An 18,089-nucleotide genomic window follows, 5' to 3' on the forward strand; every position below is an offset into this window, starting at 1 on the left:
GGATGACGTCATCAGGGCTTCCGGCTCAGCGTCGGTGTTGCGCTCCTCCAGTGCTTCCTGTTCTCCGTTCAGTCTGCGGGCGGCACTCGGTACGGGCACATCTCCCTCATCCTGGTCCAGGCACCGACGGATCCACGACAGTGCACCTTCCTCCCCCATCTTGCGGCGCAGCTCCTCCATCAGGGCGTCCATGGTGAAATAGGCACGGCAGCGGCAGCAGCACTAGATGAGCAGCGTCTGAGGACTGACACCCTCCTCAGGCGCTGCCATCTTTAATACCCTGCACCACCAATGTTTAATAAATATTAGGACCCTATCAGCAGCTGTCGCATAGGGAAGACACCTCACTGACAGGCTGGCTACCTGAACCAATCCCCAGCATGACGGGAAGCCATTCCAGCCACATTAACCCTTTCAGGAGAGGAAAACAATGCATAATAATGCCATGCATTCCCCTCCTGATGGTCCGGGTCTTAACATTCTTGCTAAAATATGCAGTCTGAAAAATACAGTCTGTGAGTTATCTACTGCTGCTAGTAAAGAGTAATAACATTTAATTTGATAATTTTTTTTGTGGGCAACATAGAAAAGTACATTTCGATTTTGGTAGATGTTAACTGCTATTTAACCTCCATTTTTAGCCTGAGTATCTGATGCATAACGGATGGCAAGAATTGCCGCTGCTGAAGTGTGAAGTACAAGCACAGACTGATTTCTCAGTGCCTATATACCTTGAAGATGAGGAGAAAACTGTGGAGTCAGGTCAGTTTGGCACAATAAGACTGCATGGTTCTGCACACTAACATCACACTCAGGCCACAGCCCGACTATCAGTATTTGGTCCGTATTCGGTCAGTATTTTTTCTCAGAAGTGGGAGCCAAAACCAGGAGTGGGTGATAAATGCAGAATTGGTGACTTGCTTCTATTATACCTTTTCTCTGATTGTTCCTCACCTGGTTTTGGCTCCCACTCCTGAGAAAAAATACTGACCGAATACTGACCAAATACTGATAGAGGGGCTGTGGCCTCAGTCAGTATATAGAGTAACTCACTTATACCATTTAACTGAATGCACAGATTTTGCAGCATGAGGCTGTCACTTATCTGTTTAATAATGGATAGATCGTTCTGTGTAATCAGTGTTTCCTTCACAGATATACAGTATCTTAGATTTTCTTAACTGTATTTTTAGAGAATACTCTTTTGTGTTTCATGTCACTCAGAGAAAGAGGAAGAAGAGGAGATCGCAGCAGCCGAGTCAAAGCCCAGTGGAATGGCTGTCCTTGGCCAGTTTATCATGAGGCAGAGTTATGTTAGCGCCTTAATTGTCATGATGGTAAGATGGTGTATCATATTTGCATCATGAGCCAATATGAATACTTCAGTTCTGCCAACCGCTTTCAGTCCTTGAAGGGGTGGTCTAGGATTAGTAAAAAATGGTCTTCTTTTCTTTATTGAAACAGCGCCTCTTTTATATATGATCTGTGTCAAGCATTGCAGTTCTGCACCACTTAGCTGCATGTGTATGAGCTCTAGTACGAGATACGACCTAAGGACTATCTTAGTCTCTATTGCTGGTGTTTCCGGAGGAGATCAGACTCCTAATTCCAATTCCAGACAACCCTTTTAAAGGAGACCTACCAATTAGACCCTTTGAAGTACATTAAAATGTTTACACTATGGTGGGATGTGCTAGTTGTAGAGCAATGGGAAGAGGGTGGTGGTTGTGATGTGATGCCATACAGAACCTGCCTCCAAAGATGGTGGTGACCATTCCTGCCCTCCCACACTACCGAAAACCGGTGAAATAGATGGGGGTGATACTGGCTGTATCGATCCCCCGGCTGGTGTGGTGCGGTGTACCTCAGCTCAGATGTTAAATAAAATCAAGGAGAATAGGAGAGCTGTTTAAAGCCAGAATTCACGTTGTCACTGTAATAGCACAAAAAGCTCAGTGTTTTCATCATCTGTAGCCCTCAAGGCACAAGCTTAAATGTTACCAACAGCAGCAGATAACCTGGATGGTGGTGAGGTTTTCCTCCAAGGTTGGGCCATAGGCCCTCTCACTATGTCTTTGGGTATTCAGGGCTGCATACACACTATTCACAATCTACAGGCGGCATTGCACTCAGTATCCAGCTCTCTGGCAAAATCTTCTTCCACTGAGTGTAACAAGGTAACACCCCAGCCATCTGTAACTCCTACTTTATCCAGTTAAAGGGAGTCTGTCATTCCCAAAACTCAAATTACTTATAAAATCACATAGGGGGACTTAGCGCCTAAAAATATTATACCTGTAGAATAGATTTTACTGCTTTCATATTATATATATAAGAAAAAAAAACATTTTATTACATATGTAAATCAGGTGGCATTAGTGCACCCATGGCATGACCAAAGGTTCAGTGCACTGTTCCACCCCCTCAATTAGTATTCTCCACACTTCCCATTATGTTGATGGACAGTGCTTGCTTAGGAACGCTGCCTGAATTGAATCTTCAGCACTGCATGCTCTGATAATGCAGGAATCAATCTCATCCTTCTCTCCTGTCTGCAGCGGCCATTTGCAGCACACAGTGGTGGGAGGCCGATGTTGACAGTAGAAGGAAACAAGAGCATGCCCATAATGACACCGCAAGGACTGAGCGCGTGCATAAATAGTGTGTATGTGCACCTACTGATATCCCTCTTCTGTCTAAAGCGGTGGACTGCTGCTCTAATCTTGTGTGCAGTGAGCCGCTGCTACACACAGGAGGGGGATAAGAACTCTCCTGCATACACTCTCACTCTGTGTTCTCTCTCGCCTCTTGCAGAGTCGGTGCATGCAGGGCTGGGGATTCAATTCACGCAGCATTGCTAAGTGAGCGCTGTCAATTGAGCTAATGGGAAGTGCGGAGGATGCTAATTGAGGGGATGGAACAGTGTACTGAACTCTTGGCTACACCAAGTGTGCACCAGAGCCCCCTCATTTGCTAATCTAATAAAACTGTTTTTATATAAAATGAACATAGTGAAATACATACTGCTGTTATGATTTTTATAAGCTATATCCCCTGTACGAATATGTAAGTGGTTTACTTTAAATTTGGGGGTTAGAGACTTCTTTTAATACAGAGTAGTACCCTTGTGGACATTCTGGCAGCCCCCCTCTCTGGGGTAAAGGCTATATGGCTTCTGACTGTTGCTGCATCTACAACTTCAGCATGGGATGACTAAATGTTCTAAATACCCTGACTCTAACCTGGGATTGTGGCCTGTTTCACAACCACCAGCTAGAACCTTCTGTGATGTGTGCAGGAGAATGGGGAGTTCTCCAGGTAAGTTGCAAATCTAGGAGAACCACAAATGTGTAAAACTACAAACTCATACAATTCAAAGTGAACCATACCAGTAAAACCTCATTGAAACGTCCTTTTTTTTGCATACAAGAAAAAAAATGCCTATGTTCAGCAGTATGCCATATTTGATTTTCATCTATGTTTGATCCCAGTATCAGGCTCTACCAGCAGTGGGGCATTTATTTATTTTTTTTACCATCAGATGACACATGGATGACATCCAAGTGCTATGTGTTTTTCCTTCACAGATCCATTCACTTCATTTGCAATTTTGATCTTCAAATCAGATTAAAATTTGGCTTCATTTTTTTTCCTGAACAATTGGCATGCTAAAAAACAGACATGTAAGCATGCTCATAGACTATAAATGTAAGCATGCTCATAGGCTATAAATGTAAGCATGCTCATAGACTATAAATGTAGGCATGCCCATAGACTATAAATGTAAGCATGCTCATAGACTATAAATGTAGAAATGCCCATAGACTATAAATGTAAGCAAGTCCATAGACTATACATGTAAGCAAGTCCTTAGACTTTAAATGTAAGCATGTCCATAGACTGTAATGGGAACACGTTCTATCTGTGAACACGTGAATTAAACCCTGAAGTCTGAACGAAGCTTAAATATCATCTTAAAAAAGAGAAGTGCATACTGTCAGATAGAATTATATAACCATTTAACACTTGGTGGTGTGGTATCTCCCATTTCTGGGGTGCTACATACAGTAGCATTGCTTGACTTTGAGAGTATGTTCATATGGTAAGTAGATTTATCACAGATTATGCCCTTTCCATTACTTTGCATCACAGTTAAAGTCTGAAGCAATTTTGTAAATTAGATCCACACAAATTATCCATGACAACACTGTGTCTGACAAAAATTAGATGAAGGAATGTCACGAGAATCTGATTGGCCCTTTAGCCTGCAATTTCATTTGATCAAATCTCAGTTTAGATAATAAAAACTATTTTCACATTTTTAATGTACAGTAAAGAGTTCATTTTCTTGTGGTCTTCTCTTTTTATAATTTGAATGAAATGATAATTTTTTGTTATTCTTAGTATTAATGAGATAACTTTGTTACATAGGTTTGGAGTATCACACACAACAGCTGGCTGACATTTGTCTTGTTAATCTGGTCATGCATAATCTGGATGACACGGGACCGGCGTCGTTATGCCATGCTAAGTGCCCCATTTTTGGCTTCATATGCAAACATATTAGTGGTCCAAAATTTTTTTGTGGGTCTCAATATCTCCCAAGAAGAGTTCTTCCCTGGAATACCTACAGCTGTCCTAATTGACTTTGACTTAAAGCCATATTCTATGCCGTGTGTGCATCTCGGACTAAAGGTGAGACGAGCAGAATATCTTCTCAATTGGTCCTTGTGAATAAATTGACTTGTTTTTACCCAGATTCTTCTTCTTTTTTAGATCTTCTATGCCTTCATCTTCTGGATATTGTTACGGCAGAACCTAAAGGAGAGACAACAGGAAGGGGAAAAGGAATCATTGAAAGAGGTTCTGGTGGAAGAAAGTGGTTAGTAGGCAAAAATTAATGGTATGAGAGCATGCTCTAACCAGAGACATACCGTAATAACCATGACAAAGACAAAGAATTTGGAATTGTTTGGTCCTTTGTAGATTGGACAACTTGAAAGTCCCTTAACTGGTCAAGATCTAACCAAAATAGGGTCCATTAGTTTCAGTAATATCTTTTTGACTTCTCAAATGATAATTACTCATATGTCTAATCTCTTTTTCCAGATACCATTTCATTGTATTTTGTTTTCTACAGAAACTGAAGAACCTCCAAATGCATTTATGGAAATGGTTGGCTCCTTGGTGCGGGGATTACTAGTGAAGTACTGGATATACTTTTGTGGTGCCATGTTTTTTGTGATCAGTTTTAGCGGGAAGGTTGTGCTGTATAAGATCCTTTACATTGTGCAGTTCCTGTTCTGCGTGTCTTTGTACAAGGTGAGCAACTTTTGACTCATATCTAATAACTAAGATTTTGAAGCATCTAATTTTACAGATTTTTACTGAAAATTTGGAAATTACTGAAAATTCAGTAAGAAAGTAAAACACCAACGTTGCCTAGGAAGGCAGCACTTTTGGTAAGGGTGAGCCATATCTGAGAGTTTGCAGCTCATTTTGGTTCCTCGGTTAATGGATCACTGAGATCTTTCACTTTGTCATCATCACTGTCATTTTCCTTATAACGATTAAAGCTTCAAGGGTTTATTATTACCCACAATGAGAAAGTCGAGTCATTTTTAAATAAAGTCCAACACTTTTCCTGAATAATTTTCAGATTCATTATGAATGGTGGAGAAGAATCCTAAAATATTTTTGGATCACAGTGGTCTCCTACTCTATGGTGGTTCTCATTGCTGTCTATGTCTACCAGTTCAAGACCATCTCTGGATTTTTCCTTCAGATTTTGGGAATGTCTGAAGAGGGGTGAGAAAACAGGGGGATTTTATATGGCATGGTAATATAAGTTGAATACATTTAGCCCACTGCTGCAGTTTATATAGCTAGTTATACGTATGGGAACCAATTACAGGTTCTTTTCGTATAAACACTAGAGTTGAAGAGTCGGTCACTTGACTCTCGTGACAAATGTTATTAGATTTGGTAAAAGCATCATACCTAAGCATATTTTGATATGGCACACTTTTTTATATAATTTTTCAGTAGTAGAACAAAATCACATCTTACATTACAAAATATACAGTAGTAAAATGGCTTAATGAACAAGTGTGTATGTGAAATTAGTGACAAATTCTTCTCTCCAAATACTATTTATGGTCAGCTTGAGAGACCTGGGTTTGGAGCAGTACAGCACGGTGGAGCTGTTTGCTGGGATACTGCTTCCGTCCTCCTTCCTCCTGGCTTGTATCCTCCAGCTCTATTACTTTAACGAGGACTTCTTGAAGCTAACAGACCTTAATAACATCCCAGTCAATGAAGGAGGCATTGATGACAGGTCTGTAAGAAAAGGGGATTGGTTTGTGTGATGCACTGTTAAGAGCCATTTCACATTACAGTGCTAATGTTTTTTCTTTTACAGCAAGAAGAAACTCGAAAGCCGTGTCCTCATTCTGTCCAACATGTGAGTAATTTAATGACACACATATGTATAATGTTAAAATAATAATAAGAAAAATAAAGGGTCCATTACTGCTTTTTTTACATTTTTGATTGGTGCAGTCACATTTCATCAAATTCGGAGTTCATATTATGTCACAAAATATTTCACTTCCTTTCCGGCAATGTCCAACCTTGTAGCCAGCGGCAATAGAATAGTTGACTATGTTATTGTGTTTGGCCAAAAAGCCTTACCCCACCAAAAAGGAGGTCCAACAAAGTCCAAAGTTTCATGTTTTGAAGTCAATAGTTCTGTCGGGCAATGTCTAAACGTTGATTTTGCCAGAGATTCAGATGTAAGCAGTTATGAATGGGAACAGAAATGTGAAATTCACCCAGTCTTATTAGATTTTTTTTATTTCAAATATTTCTAGTGTCATTTATGGGACAATTACGGCATTTCTATCATACTAAAAGGGAACCAACATCTTTATATTATGGTCAGTATTACGCTGTGCTGACATCCGCCTTCAGAGCATCGGTCACAGATTTGGTCACAGAAAAAATAGTTCTACATGTTGCTGTCCCATTTATTCCATCAAATTTATGAGCACCTTGATGAAACCCAACTGGCAAAAATCGGAAACAAAAATCCTTTTTCTATGTATTTTCTCTTTCAGGATAAAAGCTAACCTGGGTAACCTGAAGACAACGTAAGGAACCAAAAACAGTTTTCTAATGTAGAAACTTTTTCAACAAAATGTTCAATTTCAAGGGTCCTATAATTTTATGAAGTTAATGCTTTCCATGAAGTGAGTGATAGAAGTAATACAAATATATATTGTGCGAGAAGGTTGCTGGTAAAATACTGGAGGGGAGATATGTGTCACTGAGGATGTTAGCCTCAGTGATATGAACCTGGAAAAATGCTCCAGTACACTAAGTTCTGAGAGGGGTTAATCGGCCATATTAAGTGCTGGGTTTTTGTGAACAGATGAATAGTGTGTGGGAGATTGTTCACCATATCTCCCCCCTAGGGTGTGGTCCAGAAGGTAAATGTGGAGCCTTTGGACTCATTCAGTGTGGGTCTGGAGAACTGAACTTTGTTTTTGTTCCCCTGAGCGGGCGGATCCTCGCAGCCACAAAGACTGTACTGTATGCTATTTTGTTTTTCCTGTTATGCCAAAAGGGCTGTGTTTGTTTACCTAATTTTGGACTGGTTTACGCAGTACGTTTTTAATAAATCAGTTGAAAACTTAAATGGAAAGTATCCTGTGACTACCTCTTTAAGCAGCCAATTGAGTTGATCTACCAAAGTTGTCAGATTAACATAATAGGCTGTAATGCAGGTTTCAAATATTATTTAGGACTGTGTCTTCTACTAAAATGATGGACACTTGAGTGTAAACAGACAGATGCCATTGCAAGTCAATGGAATCTGATGGGTATCACTGGTGTTCATCAAAAAACGGATACAGAACTGATGGTTGTGTAGACAGTAAATGTTACTTTTACATATGCCATTTGTTCTACAGGTGAGCTAAGAATCTAATGTAAATGAGAAAAAATAAACATGCAGAAAAGTGATTTTTTTTGATAATCCATTTCTCAGTTAATTTAAAAGACACAGAAGGCCATAGCATAGGTTGCTGCCATTAGGAGGTAAACACTAAGGGGCCCCATACGTAATTGATAGTTGTTGGCCAAACCATCATTTGGCCGAACCATTGTTTGGCTGACAGCTATCTGTCCCGACTCCTCCATACAGAGGAGCGCCTGCTCTGCCGAGTGCTCTTCTCTCTTTCTCGACTCCTTTCATCTCCCAAAAACAAAAAAACTGGCAAAATCATTATCACTCCACATCAAACTGTTAGCCGAGCCTGACAATAGTGGTGGGTTCAGCCGAAGTTTGTCTAATGTGTATAAGAGGTGTTAAGCCAATGAGCCAAAACTGTTAGTTTCTCCTACACAGGCTATATCCTTCCGGAAGACACTGAACCTTTGTACACAAGTAGGGATTACAACCAGGAGACGTCAATGGATCAGATAAACCGTTAACCCAGAACAAAACTCTGAAAGGGTAAGAACTGAGAAGAAGAGTAGGAAACCATCCAACAAAACCAATAAATGCCCAAAATCTGGGAATGAAATAAATAGGTGGAGTCTGTGTCCACAATGAACTTCCTTTTAAAGGCAAGTTACAAAAATATCCTTTTATTTTAATCGAGCCATTAGGACCACCATGGCTCTGGTGAAAAGAACTAGGAACTGGAGATTATGGAAAGAGCATTGACCAGTAGAAAAGGTTGGTTGACTGATAGTTCTGAAGTGCTGTAACCACATGAAGTTAATATAGAAGGCATTCTGTAGAAAAGGGTCCACCTTCAAAAGGAAGAAAGGGACCTGACAGAGGATAGCACTGTCTTAGTGAAACACCAGGAAGGGGGAACGGCAGGAAAAATTGTCAATTCAGACACTAAAGAACTCATGCAGATGTTTAAAAGGAGATGACTTCATGGCTCAAGGGAGGCCAGGTCCTACATATCCCATCCTAATTCTCTAATTTCCCTGAAAAATTAGCAGGGTCACCCTCTCAGTGTTTGTCACCACTGTTTTATCTAAGCTGTGATCTCTTAGAGCACCTTTGATTCCATGGTGCTGTACATGAGAAGGGGTTAAATACAAAATACAAATATAAGTTACGGTGAACAAATTAACAATGACAGACTGGTACAGAAAGGAGAGGGCCCTGCCCTTGCGGGCTTACATGCTGCAGGATTATGGGGAAGGAGACGGTATGTTAGGGGATTGTGGCAGCTTCGGTGGTGGTGAGGTGGCAAGGGGTCATTGCAGGCTGTAAGCTCTCTTGAAGAGATGGGTTTTCAAATTCCGTCTGAAGATTCTGAGTGTGGCAGATAATTGGATGTGTTACGGCACAGAACTCCAGATGATGGGGGATACTCTGGAGAAGTCTTGAAGGTGACTGGATGAAGAACATATGAATACGGAGAAGAAAACGAAGAAATCAGGGCATTAGTTTGGAGATAAACGGAGGAGCCAGATTATGGACGGCTTTGTATGTCCGTGTTAACAGTTTGAACTGGATACATTTGGGATTTGGGAGACAATGAAGGGATTTGCAGAGGAGTAGTGTAGGGAGAGGTGCGAGAGTTTTAGCAGGGAGGCCATAGAGTAAGATATTGCAGTAGTCGAGGCGAGAGATGATGAGGGCATGTACTAACATTTTAGTAGATTCAGGGTTGAGGCGAGGATGGATTCTGGAAATATTTTCGGGTTGGGGGCAGCAGGAGGTGGTAAGAGCTTGGATCTGCGGTTTGAAGGACAGGGCAGAGTCTAGGGTAACTTCGAGGCAGCGGAGAGTGTCATTAATTCATTAATTGTGATAGATAGATAGATATATCAGTTAGAGGAGTTAGGAGAGATGGTGGAAAGATGATAAATTCAGTTTTGTCCACATTGAGTATTAAGAAGCGAGAAGGAGGATAAGGCTGGTAGACACTCTGAGATTCTGGACAGAAGAAAGGTGACATCTAGGCCAGAGAGGTAGATCTGAGTGGAGTGTTATCACTGTATAGGTGGTAATGGAAGACATGGGACTTTATGAGTTGTCCCAGGCCAAAGGTATAGATTGATAAGAGTAGGGGTCCCAAGACAGAGCTTTGAGGGACACCAATAGAGAGAAGGTGGGATGAGGAGATAGTGAGGAGGTAGTGTGGGAGTGGGAGACGCTAAATGTGCGTTTAGAAAAGTATGAGGAGATCCAGGAGAAGGCAAGGTCTTTGACGCCAAGGAAAAAGAGGATTTGTAGTAGGAAGGAGTGGTCAACTATGTTGAAGGCAGAGGACAGGTCTACAAAGAGGAGTATAGAGAATTGTCTGTTAGCTTTAGAAGTAAATTGTTAGAAATTTTGGTCAGGACAGTGATGGGGACGGAAGCCGGATTGTAGGTTGTCAAAGAGTGAGTTAGATGACAGGTGGGAGGAAAGTTCAGCATGGACATGCTTTGAGGAGTTTGGAGACGAACGGCAGCAGCGATATGGGATAGCTGGACGTAGAGGTCAGGTCGAAGGATGGTTTCTTCAGGTGTGATTGTGGAATGTTTGAAGGTTGAAGAGATGGGTTAGGGCCAGGATAAGTATGGTATTGAAGTTGGGGAGGAGGTGGGATAGGATGGGGTCAAGTGCACAAGTGGTGAAGTGGGATTTGGAAAGGAGATAAGAAAGCTTTCCTTCAATAATGGTAGGGAGGAAGGTTGTAGGGGAGGAGCAGTGGTCTTTTATAAGTAGGAGTTGTGGTGGTTGTTTAGTAAAGGCTTGTCTTATTTGGTCAATCTTATGTTTGGAATATGCTGCAAAGTCTTCTGCAGAGATGAGGGAGATTGGAGGGGGCAGTGGTGGATGTAGGAGGGAGTTAAAAGTTGTGATTAACTGTTTGGGGCTGTGGGATAAAGAAGGTTTGTGAAGTAGAACTGCTTGTTTGAATGCTGTGAAGTCTTTTTGCGAGTGTGTTTTCTTCCAGTGCCGCTCAACAACCCTGGACTCTTATACTGAAGGTTTTTTGTGAGGTTGTTGTGCCAGGGTTGTCTTTTGATTTATCGAATTCTGCAATGCACAAAAGGGACGACCGAATCAATAGCTGACGCGAGTGTGGCGTTGTAGAAAACTGTGGCGCTGTCTGTGTCATAGATTGAAGATATGGAGTACAGTGGTAGAATAGAGTCAGAGAGTGTGTGTGTATCTAGATGTGCAAAGTTTCTGTGGGAGTGCGCTAGTTGCTGGACATGGAATGGATGGCAGGTGAAGAGGACAGGGAGGAGAAAGTGAGTAGATGGGGGTTAGAAAGGGAGAGAGGTGAGGTTGAGAGGATAGATAGGAAGCAGAGGCAGGGGAAGATAAGGTCTAAAGTATGTACGTCGGTGTGGGTGGCTGTGGAGGAACACTGCGTCAGACCAATGGATGAAGCGAGTGACAGGAGTTTGGAGGCTGCAGTGGGTGTCAATAGGGATGCTGAAGTCGCCAAAGATGATGGTGGGAATGTCAGCAGAGAGAAAGTGTGGAAGCCAGGTGGAGAAGTGGTCAATAAAGGCCATGGCTGGGCCCAGTCAGTGTATGATGGCCACTTAGGTTAGAGGGAGAGTAGATACGTAGATACGGACAAAGTGCACTTCAAAAGGGAGGATAAGGGAGGGTAGAGGTGGGATGGGATTGAAGGTGCAGTTGTTAGAAAGGAGAAGACCCCCTCCACCACTGTGTCTATTAACAGTGGGAGGAGTGTGGGTGACTTGAAGGTCACCGTAACACAGCGCAGCAGGTGAGGCCGTGTCGGAGGGCGTCAGCCATGTTTTGGTGAGGCCCCGGAAGGATAGACTGCGACGGGCATTCCAAAGTGCTCCAGAAAAAGGGAGCATTGGAGTGGAGGTCAAAGGAATGGGTTTTATGTTGCAGATATAATGGAAATTATATGCATCTGTATACAGGTTTATCTGTTATTGGGCTCATTGATCTCATTAGTTTAATCTCTTTTCCTTTTCAGACTCAGCTTAGCGGAAACACTGACTGTCACCCTATTTAGCGAGTACACTGGATACAGAGGAACCTGGGTGACCCAAAGGAATGTGAACAATAGAGGAGTTAGGCTGCTAGGTTCCTCTTTGTCTCCTTAGAAAGGGGGAAACATTGTGATAAATCAGCTCTGTTCACCTTCTCCCTGTTTCTAAACTGTGTCCCAGTGTCCCAGAATAAAGTGATAAAATGAGAAAATGATATAAAACCTGTGAAAGTCGTAAGGACTGCCGCCTATGGATTATAAAACAGTTTAGGATGTGTAGGAGAGGTCTATCCTATGTAGGAGAAGCTAACAGTTTTGACTTTATGTACGCCTCCTAGTGGCAGCAGCCCATAACCACAGTCTTTGGTGTCCACTAATGACAAGGCAATAAACTGCATTTACAACAAATTGTGGACTGTCTCTTGTATATTTTTGTTGAGTCTTTCAAGTTTTCTATAGTTTGGATGCTGATAAAAAGAAAAGTTCAAGTCAGAGCACACTGGAAAAAATTGATAACATTACGGAGGATGGAGACACGACTGAGGATGATCCACAATCTCTTGGTAAAATCCAGATCTTTATCATTATAATATTAGGTTTTAAAATACCATTTATAGAAGCGTGTACACAAAATTCAGGTATCTGTTTCATGCTGTATTGTATGGAATCTGCAATTCCGTTTACTGCCATCTTCTATAAATGTCCCAGTGTATGGGACCCGTGTCTATTCAAAAGGTCCACTGAAAGTTTACGGATTCCAGGCGGTCCTGCAGCTGAGACCCGCCATACTGCCAAATATATTATGCGCGTAAATAGGGTAATATGTCAGTCAATAAATATTATACAGTACTATGCAGTGTATTGGGTTACTAAAGGATCGTCTCACTGATACCTACCCTTTTATATTGTCTGCATAATTAAACCCACTATGTAAAGTGTGTTAAGGCTATTAACTGGTCATGACTGTTAGTTTATATACATATACATATGTATATATATATATTTATATTATATTTATATTATTTCCTATATATTCCTTTGCAATGTAAAGCACACATGCGCATCATTACCTGGGTCTTTAGGTTGTGAAGTAATAAAACTTGTGTCTGTTCCAGATAATAACCCATGGGTGCCTGTGATCGATAAGCTAATGTCCCTGCTGCTAACCCTGCTAAATTTTATACATAATGTCCAAGTGCTCCTGTGGAGATTACTGGAACTGCATATCATCAAGATCGTCTCAACCATAGTCATCTGGATCACGCTCCAAGAGGTATCAAATAATATTAAATAATGTCCCATGAGATGACTCTTTCATGTCATTTTTACACTCATCAACATTGAAATTGCGAAACCAAGATTTAAAAGTCATGAAATAACAGGATGGATAGATATTAAACATATGCAAGTTATGAAAACATGGAAACAAAAGTTCCCAAACATCTTGATGTATTCAGTATCGAGTATGAGCACAATGTGTATTAAACCCAACACTTACAGCCTTGGCAGCTATCAATGAAGTTATTAATGGTTGTCTGAGTATTGTTTTGCCTTGCTGAATGCACATGGGCACCAAAATTATCAAGATCAGCTCCCTGTGCAATTGCCGACCAATAATGTCCTAGATGTGCTCGCCGGGAGACAAGTTTGGAGATGCTGCAGGCCATGGTGGCAAAGTAGTGCAAGCAACATGCGGCCTGGCATTGACCTGTGCAAAAATGGCTCCTGGGACACTTTGGAGAAATGGCCGTTCCACTCGTTACATGAAAAAAATCAATGTAACAGTGAGCTGCTAGTGTACCTGGAATAAATACCAGAGGGGTGCAGCTGCCATAAATTATGCCACTTCACACCATAATCCCAGGAGTAGGATCGATGTGATGTTTCCTTGAGAAGGTCTCTTCATGGTGTTGCCCACGTGGTATCCAGACCAATCCCTGGCTATCATTGCGTCCAAGACAAAAGCCAGACTCATTGCTGAGAATAGACTTCCATTTCAGCCTCCATTGTCTGTTTTCTCAGCACTCTAATAGCATTTGAGAGCAATAGCATAAGGTCAATGGAGCACTTTCACGTAGGAACGTCAAACCGGTCCCGCCATTTTGCTGCAGAGAAGTTGTCGTGACACAGGAACATGCAACAGTTGCAGCCAGTGACTATGTAGGGATGGCATCTCTGTAAATAGAGACCAATTGGGGAGATCAGGGAGTGAAGTCATTTGTTAGTTTATTATTTTCTTATACCATATATCTGCTCATGTAGAATAGTTTGAGTTTCAAGTCCTTCAACATGTGCCTGTTCATTCCCAGTTACTCTTGAATGTTTAGTTATTACCATTGAATAGCGATGCTTCAATACCCATCTACGTCTTGTTATTATTTTGTGTTCCCAGGTCTCCCTGATGAACTGTCTTTTCTACATGCCCTGGGTGTTTGCACTGCCCTACTCACACCTCCGTCCATACGCTTCGAACATCTCCACAGTGTGGTCCTGTGTGATGGTCATCTGCAAAATGATGTATCAGTTGAAGTTTGTCAAACCACTAGAGTATTCTTCCAACTGCACTCAGGTCTGCCTGTTTCTGCTGACTGATATTTCCTGATTTTATATCTGTATTGCATACATAAAGCTCAACAAAATTAAGGAAAGGCAACAACAAGACATCCCCAAAAAACTGAATGATTTTGCAGATGTCGGCCACAAACAATTAGTCTATTCTTATCCTTCTTCACTGATTCCTCTCTAGTTTTGCTGCCTGCAGCATCATCCAGCATGACTGGTTTGGTGATGGGTCTGTGTTGGTCTGGGGAAGCATATTCTTCGAGGGTCCATGTGAAATCTTCTGAGCCATGGTCAGACCTTACACTAGTGCAGTCAGTCATTGGTTCCTCATGGTGCAGGACAATGGACTGACTCGTGTCTCCAGAGTGTCTAGGCAGATCCTGAATGACAAAGGCATTAATGCCTTTGACTGGCTCTCATGTACCCCAGACCTGAATCCAATTGTGAACCTCTGGTACATTATGTATCAATGCATCTGACACTTTCATGTAGCGCCATGCTTTGCTATTTTGAGCCAAAATATCGTATGAGCTGATTAAAATCAGTTTTAACACCATCTGACCTTGGAGTGCTTTCCCAATTTTTTGGATTTGTATACAAGAAGTTTCGGTGAAAACCTTGAGGACTTTCCACCCATTTTGCATGAAAAGCGCTGCTTTTTTTTTCCATATATGTATCCATTCTCTTTATGCAGGGCTTGTATCACAATGGCAGTCTCTACAGTCCAATCTCGGATCAGTTGCTACAGAAATCTATACTATATATTGACCCTGTGGACCCGGCTTTGTGGTGTGGGGGGCTGAGAAAATGTGCAGATAGCGTTCTACCCTGCCTCCAGGTAACTTCTAGATACCATAAGTAAGTAAGAATGAGAGATCCTAAAACTAAGAGGATGGTGGGCTGAAGATTGAGTCGCATACACATACGTGGAAATGATTAGTATGTATGAAGGACTACTACTCAAATATTTGACTACTTGTCTTTATCTATAGAACAATCTGACTGTCCTGGCACTGATGGCGATCGAGTCAACTGTGTATCGACACCAGCTTTATTATCGTGTGCACAACAAGCTCACCACCCCCATCACTGGCAGCATTTTCGATAACATCACCCGCCAGAGTCTTGATGACGGTCTTGTCAACTGCTTTAAATACTTTGTTAATTATTTCTTCTACAAATTTGGACTTGAGGTTAGTTATGGGATTAAGGCCATTCAGACAGAAACAGATAAGATGCTGGCAATTCTCAAAGTACAAGAGAACATGTATTAAAGTTTGTACAAGTGAAAAGGAAGCGTGTCATAGCTGCTATCTGGCTACTTTGTTCATAATAATTTTGCTAGACTAATTATTACTTTTGATACCCAAGTCTATTTTTTAAGTGTTCTATTATGTTGAAGAATAAATACATTCCTCAACATTGAAATTGCAACACCAAGAAGGAAAAGTCGTAGCATGCAAAAGTGTGTAAGTGCGGGTACTTTTCATACTTGATACTGAATAAATCGAGATGTTTAGAAAATTTGGTTTTCATTTTTTTTTCATTATTTACATATTATTAACATATCTATCTATTCTGTGAGTTCCATAATTCCACAACTTTTCCTTCTCGGTGTTGCAATTTCAATGTTGAGGCGTATATATACATTAAACTATAATCAGCTTTTTTTCTTTTAGGTTTGTTTTGTGATTGCAGTGAATGTTATTGGACAGCGGATGGATTTCTACGCAGCCTTGCATGCTGGCTGGCTACTATATTTGCTATATTTGCGTCGTAGAAAAACGATTGCAGAAGTTTGGCCAAGATATTGTTGCTTCATAGCCAGTATAATGACTGTCCAGTATCTGCTCTGCATTGGCATTCCTCCAGCCTTCTGCACAGGTATTATTATAACAGTGCCCCTATCACATGTTGACCAGAGCGCATTTTCTATAGTCACCAAAATAATGTACCGGTATTTTGTGGGGGGGTTCTCATGCTTGTTAGGACCCCCAGAGGACACTGTAAAGGATATATTAATATTCATGCTATCCAAGCGTAAAGGACATATTGATACTCATGCTAGAGCAACTCCATTTTGTCTGCTTGCTTTAAAATCATGTTATTATCACTCCTTGGATAACATACATTCTTTCTTTCTCTTCCCATGGAACTTTCTCACACTAACTTTTTCTCAAGAGAACATTTTGTTCAGACACCTTGCTCCTGTTGTCTAACTAGTCTAGGCCAGGATTGACCTTGTAAATCGTGCTTCGAATTAATGATGATAATATGACCATATATGTGTTTCCGTAATAATTTCACTAACATTGGTTAGCCTGTAGTACTGTAGTACGGATGTAGATGATTGGACATTAATAAACTCAAAACAATATAAAATGCTAAGCAAAATAAACGGGATCAGAGATTCTTTGAATCCTCCCAGTACAGAGCACGCATTGCCTCCGTTTGGTTTTCTGTGGATTGCGCAATCAACATAATAATTTGACACTCACTTGGTCAACCCTGAAGGGTTATTGCCCTCCCTTAACAACACTAGAATATGGTTTCCATCTACCTTTCCTCTTCTCTGTGGTTAGGAATGGAAAAAAGGAGCATGGCTAGATATTCGTTCCGTTTCTCCATTAATTGATTACAGAACTATTGAAAATAGATTTTTATAAGCCATCCCTCGACCCAACAGCCTTGTCCAGCTATTGCCCCGTATCGCTGCTCCCATTTGCCTCCAAACACCTTGAGCAACACGTTCACGCTGAACTTTCCTCCCACTTTTCATCTAACTCTCTCTTCGACAACCGACAATCCGGCTTCCGCCCCCACCATTCCACCGAAACTGCCCTTACCAAAATCACCAATGACTTACTTACAGCCGAAGCTAACAGACAATTCTCTGTACTGCTTCTTCTTGACCTGTCCTCTGCTTTCGATACAGTTGACCATTGCCTCCTACTACAGATCCTCTCTTCCTTTGGCATCAAAGACCTTGCCCTATCCTGGATCTCCTCATACCTTTCTAACCGCACATTTAGCGTCTCCCACTCCCACACTACCTCTACACCCTGCCCCCTTTCTGCTGGAGTCCTTTAAGGCTCTGTCCTAGGACCCCTACTCTTCTCAATCTATACCTTTGGCCTGGGACAGCTCATAAAATCCCATGGCTTCCAGTACCATCTGTATGCTGATGACACCCAGATCTACCTCTCTGGCCCAGATGTCACCTCTCTGCTGTCCAGAATCCCAGCATGTCTAGCAGCCATATCCTCCTTCTTCTCCTCCCGCTACCTCAAGCTCAATATGGACAAAACTGAACTCATTATCTTTCCCCCATCTCGCATATCTTTCCCACCTGATCTTTCTATCACAATAAATGACATTACACTTTTCCCTGTGCCGACAATCCGCTGCCTCGGAGTAACCCTTGACTCTGCCCTGTCCTTCAAACCTCACGTCCAAGCTCTCGCCACCTCCTGTCGCCTCCAGCTCAAAAATATTTCCAGAATCCGTCAATCTACTAAACTG

General features: G+C 41.6%; 1 protein-coding gene across 1 annotated transcript in view; it reads left to right on the top strand.

Moving 5' to 3' along the window:
* LOC141271488 (piezo-type mechanosensitive ion channel component 2-like) overlaps positions 1-18,089 on the top strand; it is a 143,756-nt gene that overhangs the window by 34,124 nt on the left and 91,543 nt on the right. The window contains exons 9-23 of the mRNA XM_073681553.1: positions 642-762; positions 1,225-1,337; positions 4,432-4,695; positions 4,777-4,882; positions 5,141-5,322; positions 5,660-5,808; positions 6,164-6,337; positions 6,422-6,463; positions 7,119-7,151; positions 12,465-12,568; positions 13,121-13,278; positions 14,398-14,574; positions 15,262-15,405; positions 15,560-15,760; positions 16,247-16,451. Of these exons, the coding sequence (XP_073537654.1) occupies positions 642-762; positions 1,225-1,337; positions 4,432-4,695; positions 4,777-4,882; positions 5,141-5,322; positions 5,660-5,808; positions 6,164-6,337; positions 6,422-6,463; positions 7,119-7,151; positions 12,465-12,568; positions 13,121-13,278; positions 14,398-14,574; positions 15,262-15,405; positions 15,560-15,760; positions 16,247-16,451 (2,173 nt within the window). The remainder of the gene's footprint in view (positions 1-641; positions 763-1,224; positions 1,338-4,431; positions 4,696-4,776; positions 4,883-5,140; positions 5,323-5,659; positions 5,809-6,163; positions 6,338-6,421; positions 6,464-7,118; positions 7,152-12,464; positions 12,569-13,120; positions 13,279-14,397; positions 14,575-15,261; positions 15,406-15,559; positions 15,761-16,246; positions 16,452-18,089) is intronic.

The sequence above is a fragment of the Phyllobates terribilis genome, unplaced genomic scaffold (assembly GCF_046119375.1).
Source record: "Phyllobates terribilis strain yellow unplaced genomic scaffold, ASM4611937v1 Scaffold_5__5_contigs__length_657084704, whole genome shotgun sequence".
Taxonomy (NCBI): Eukaryota; Metazoa; Chordata; class Amphibia; order Anura; family Dendrobatidae; genus Phyllobates; species Phyllobates terribilis.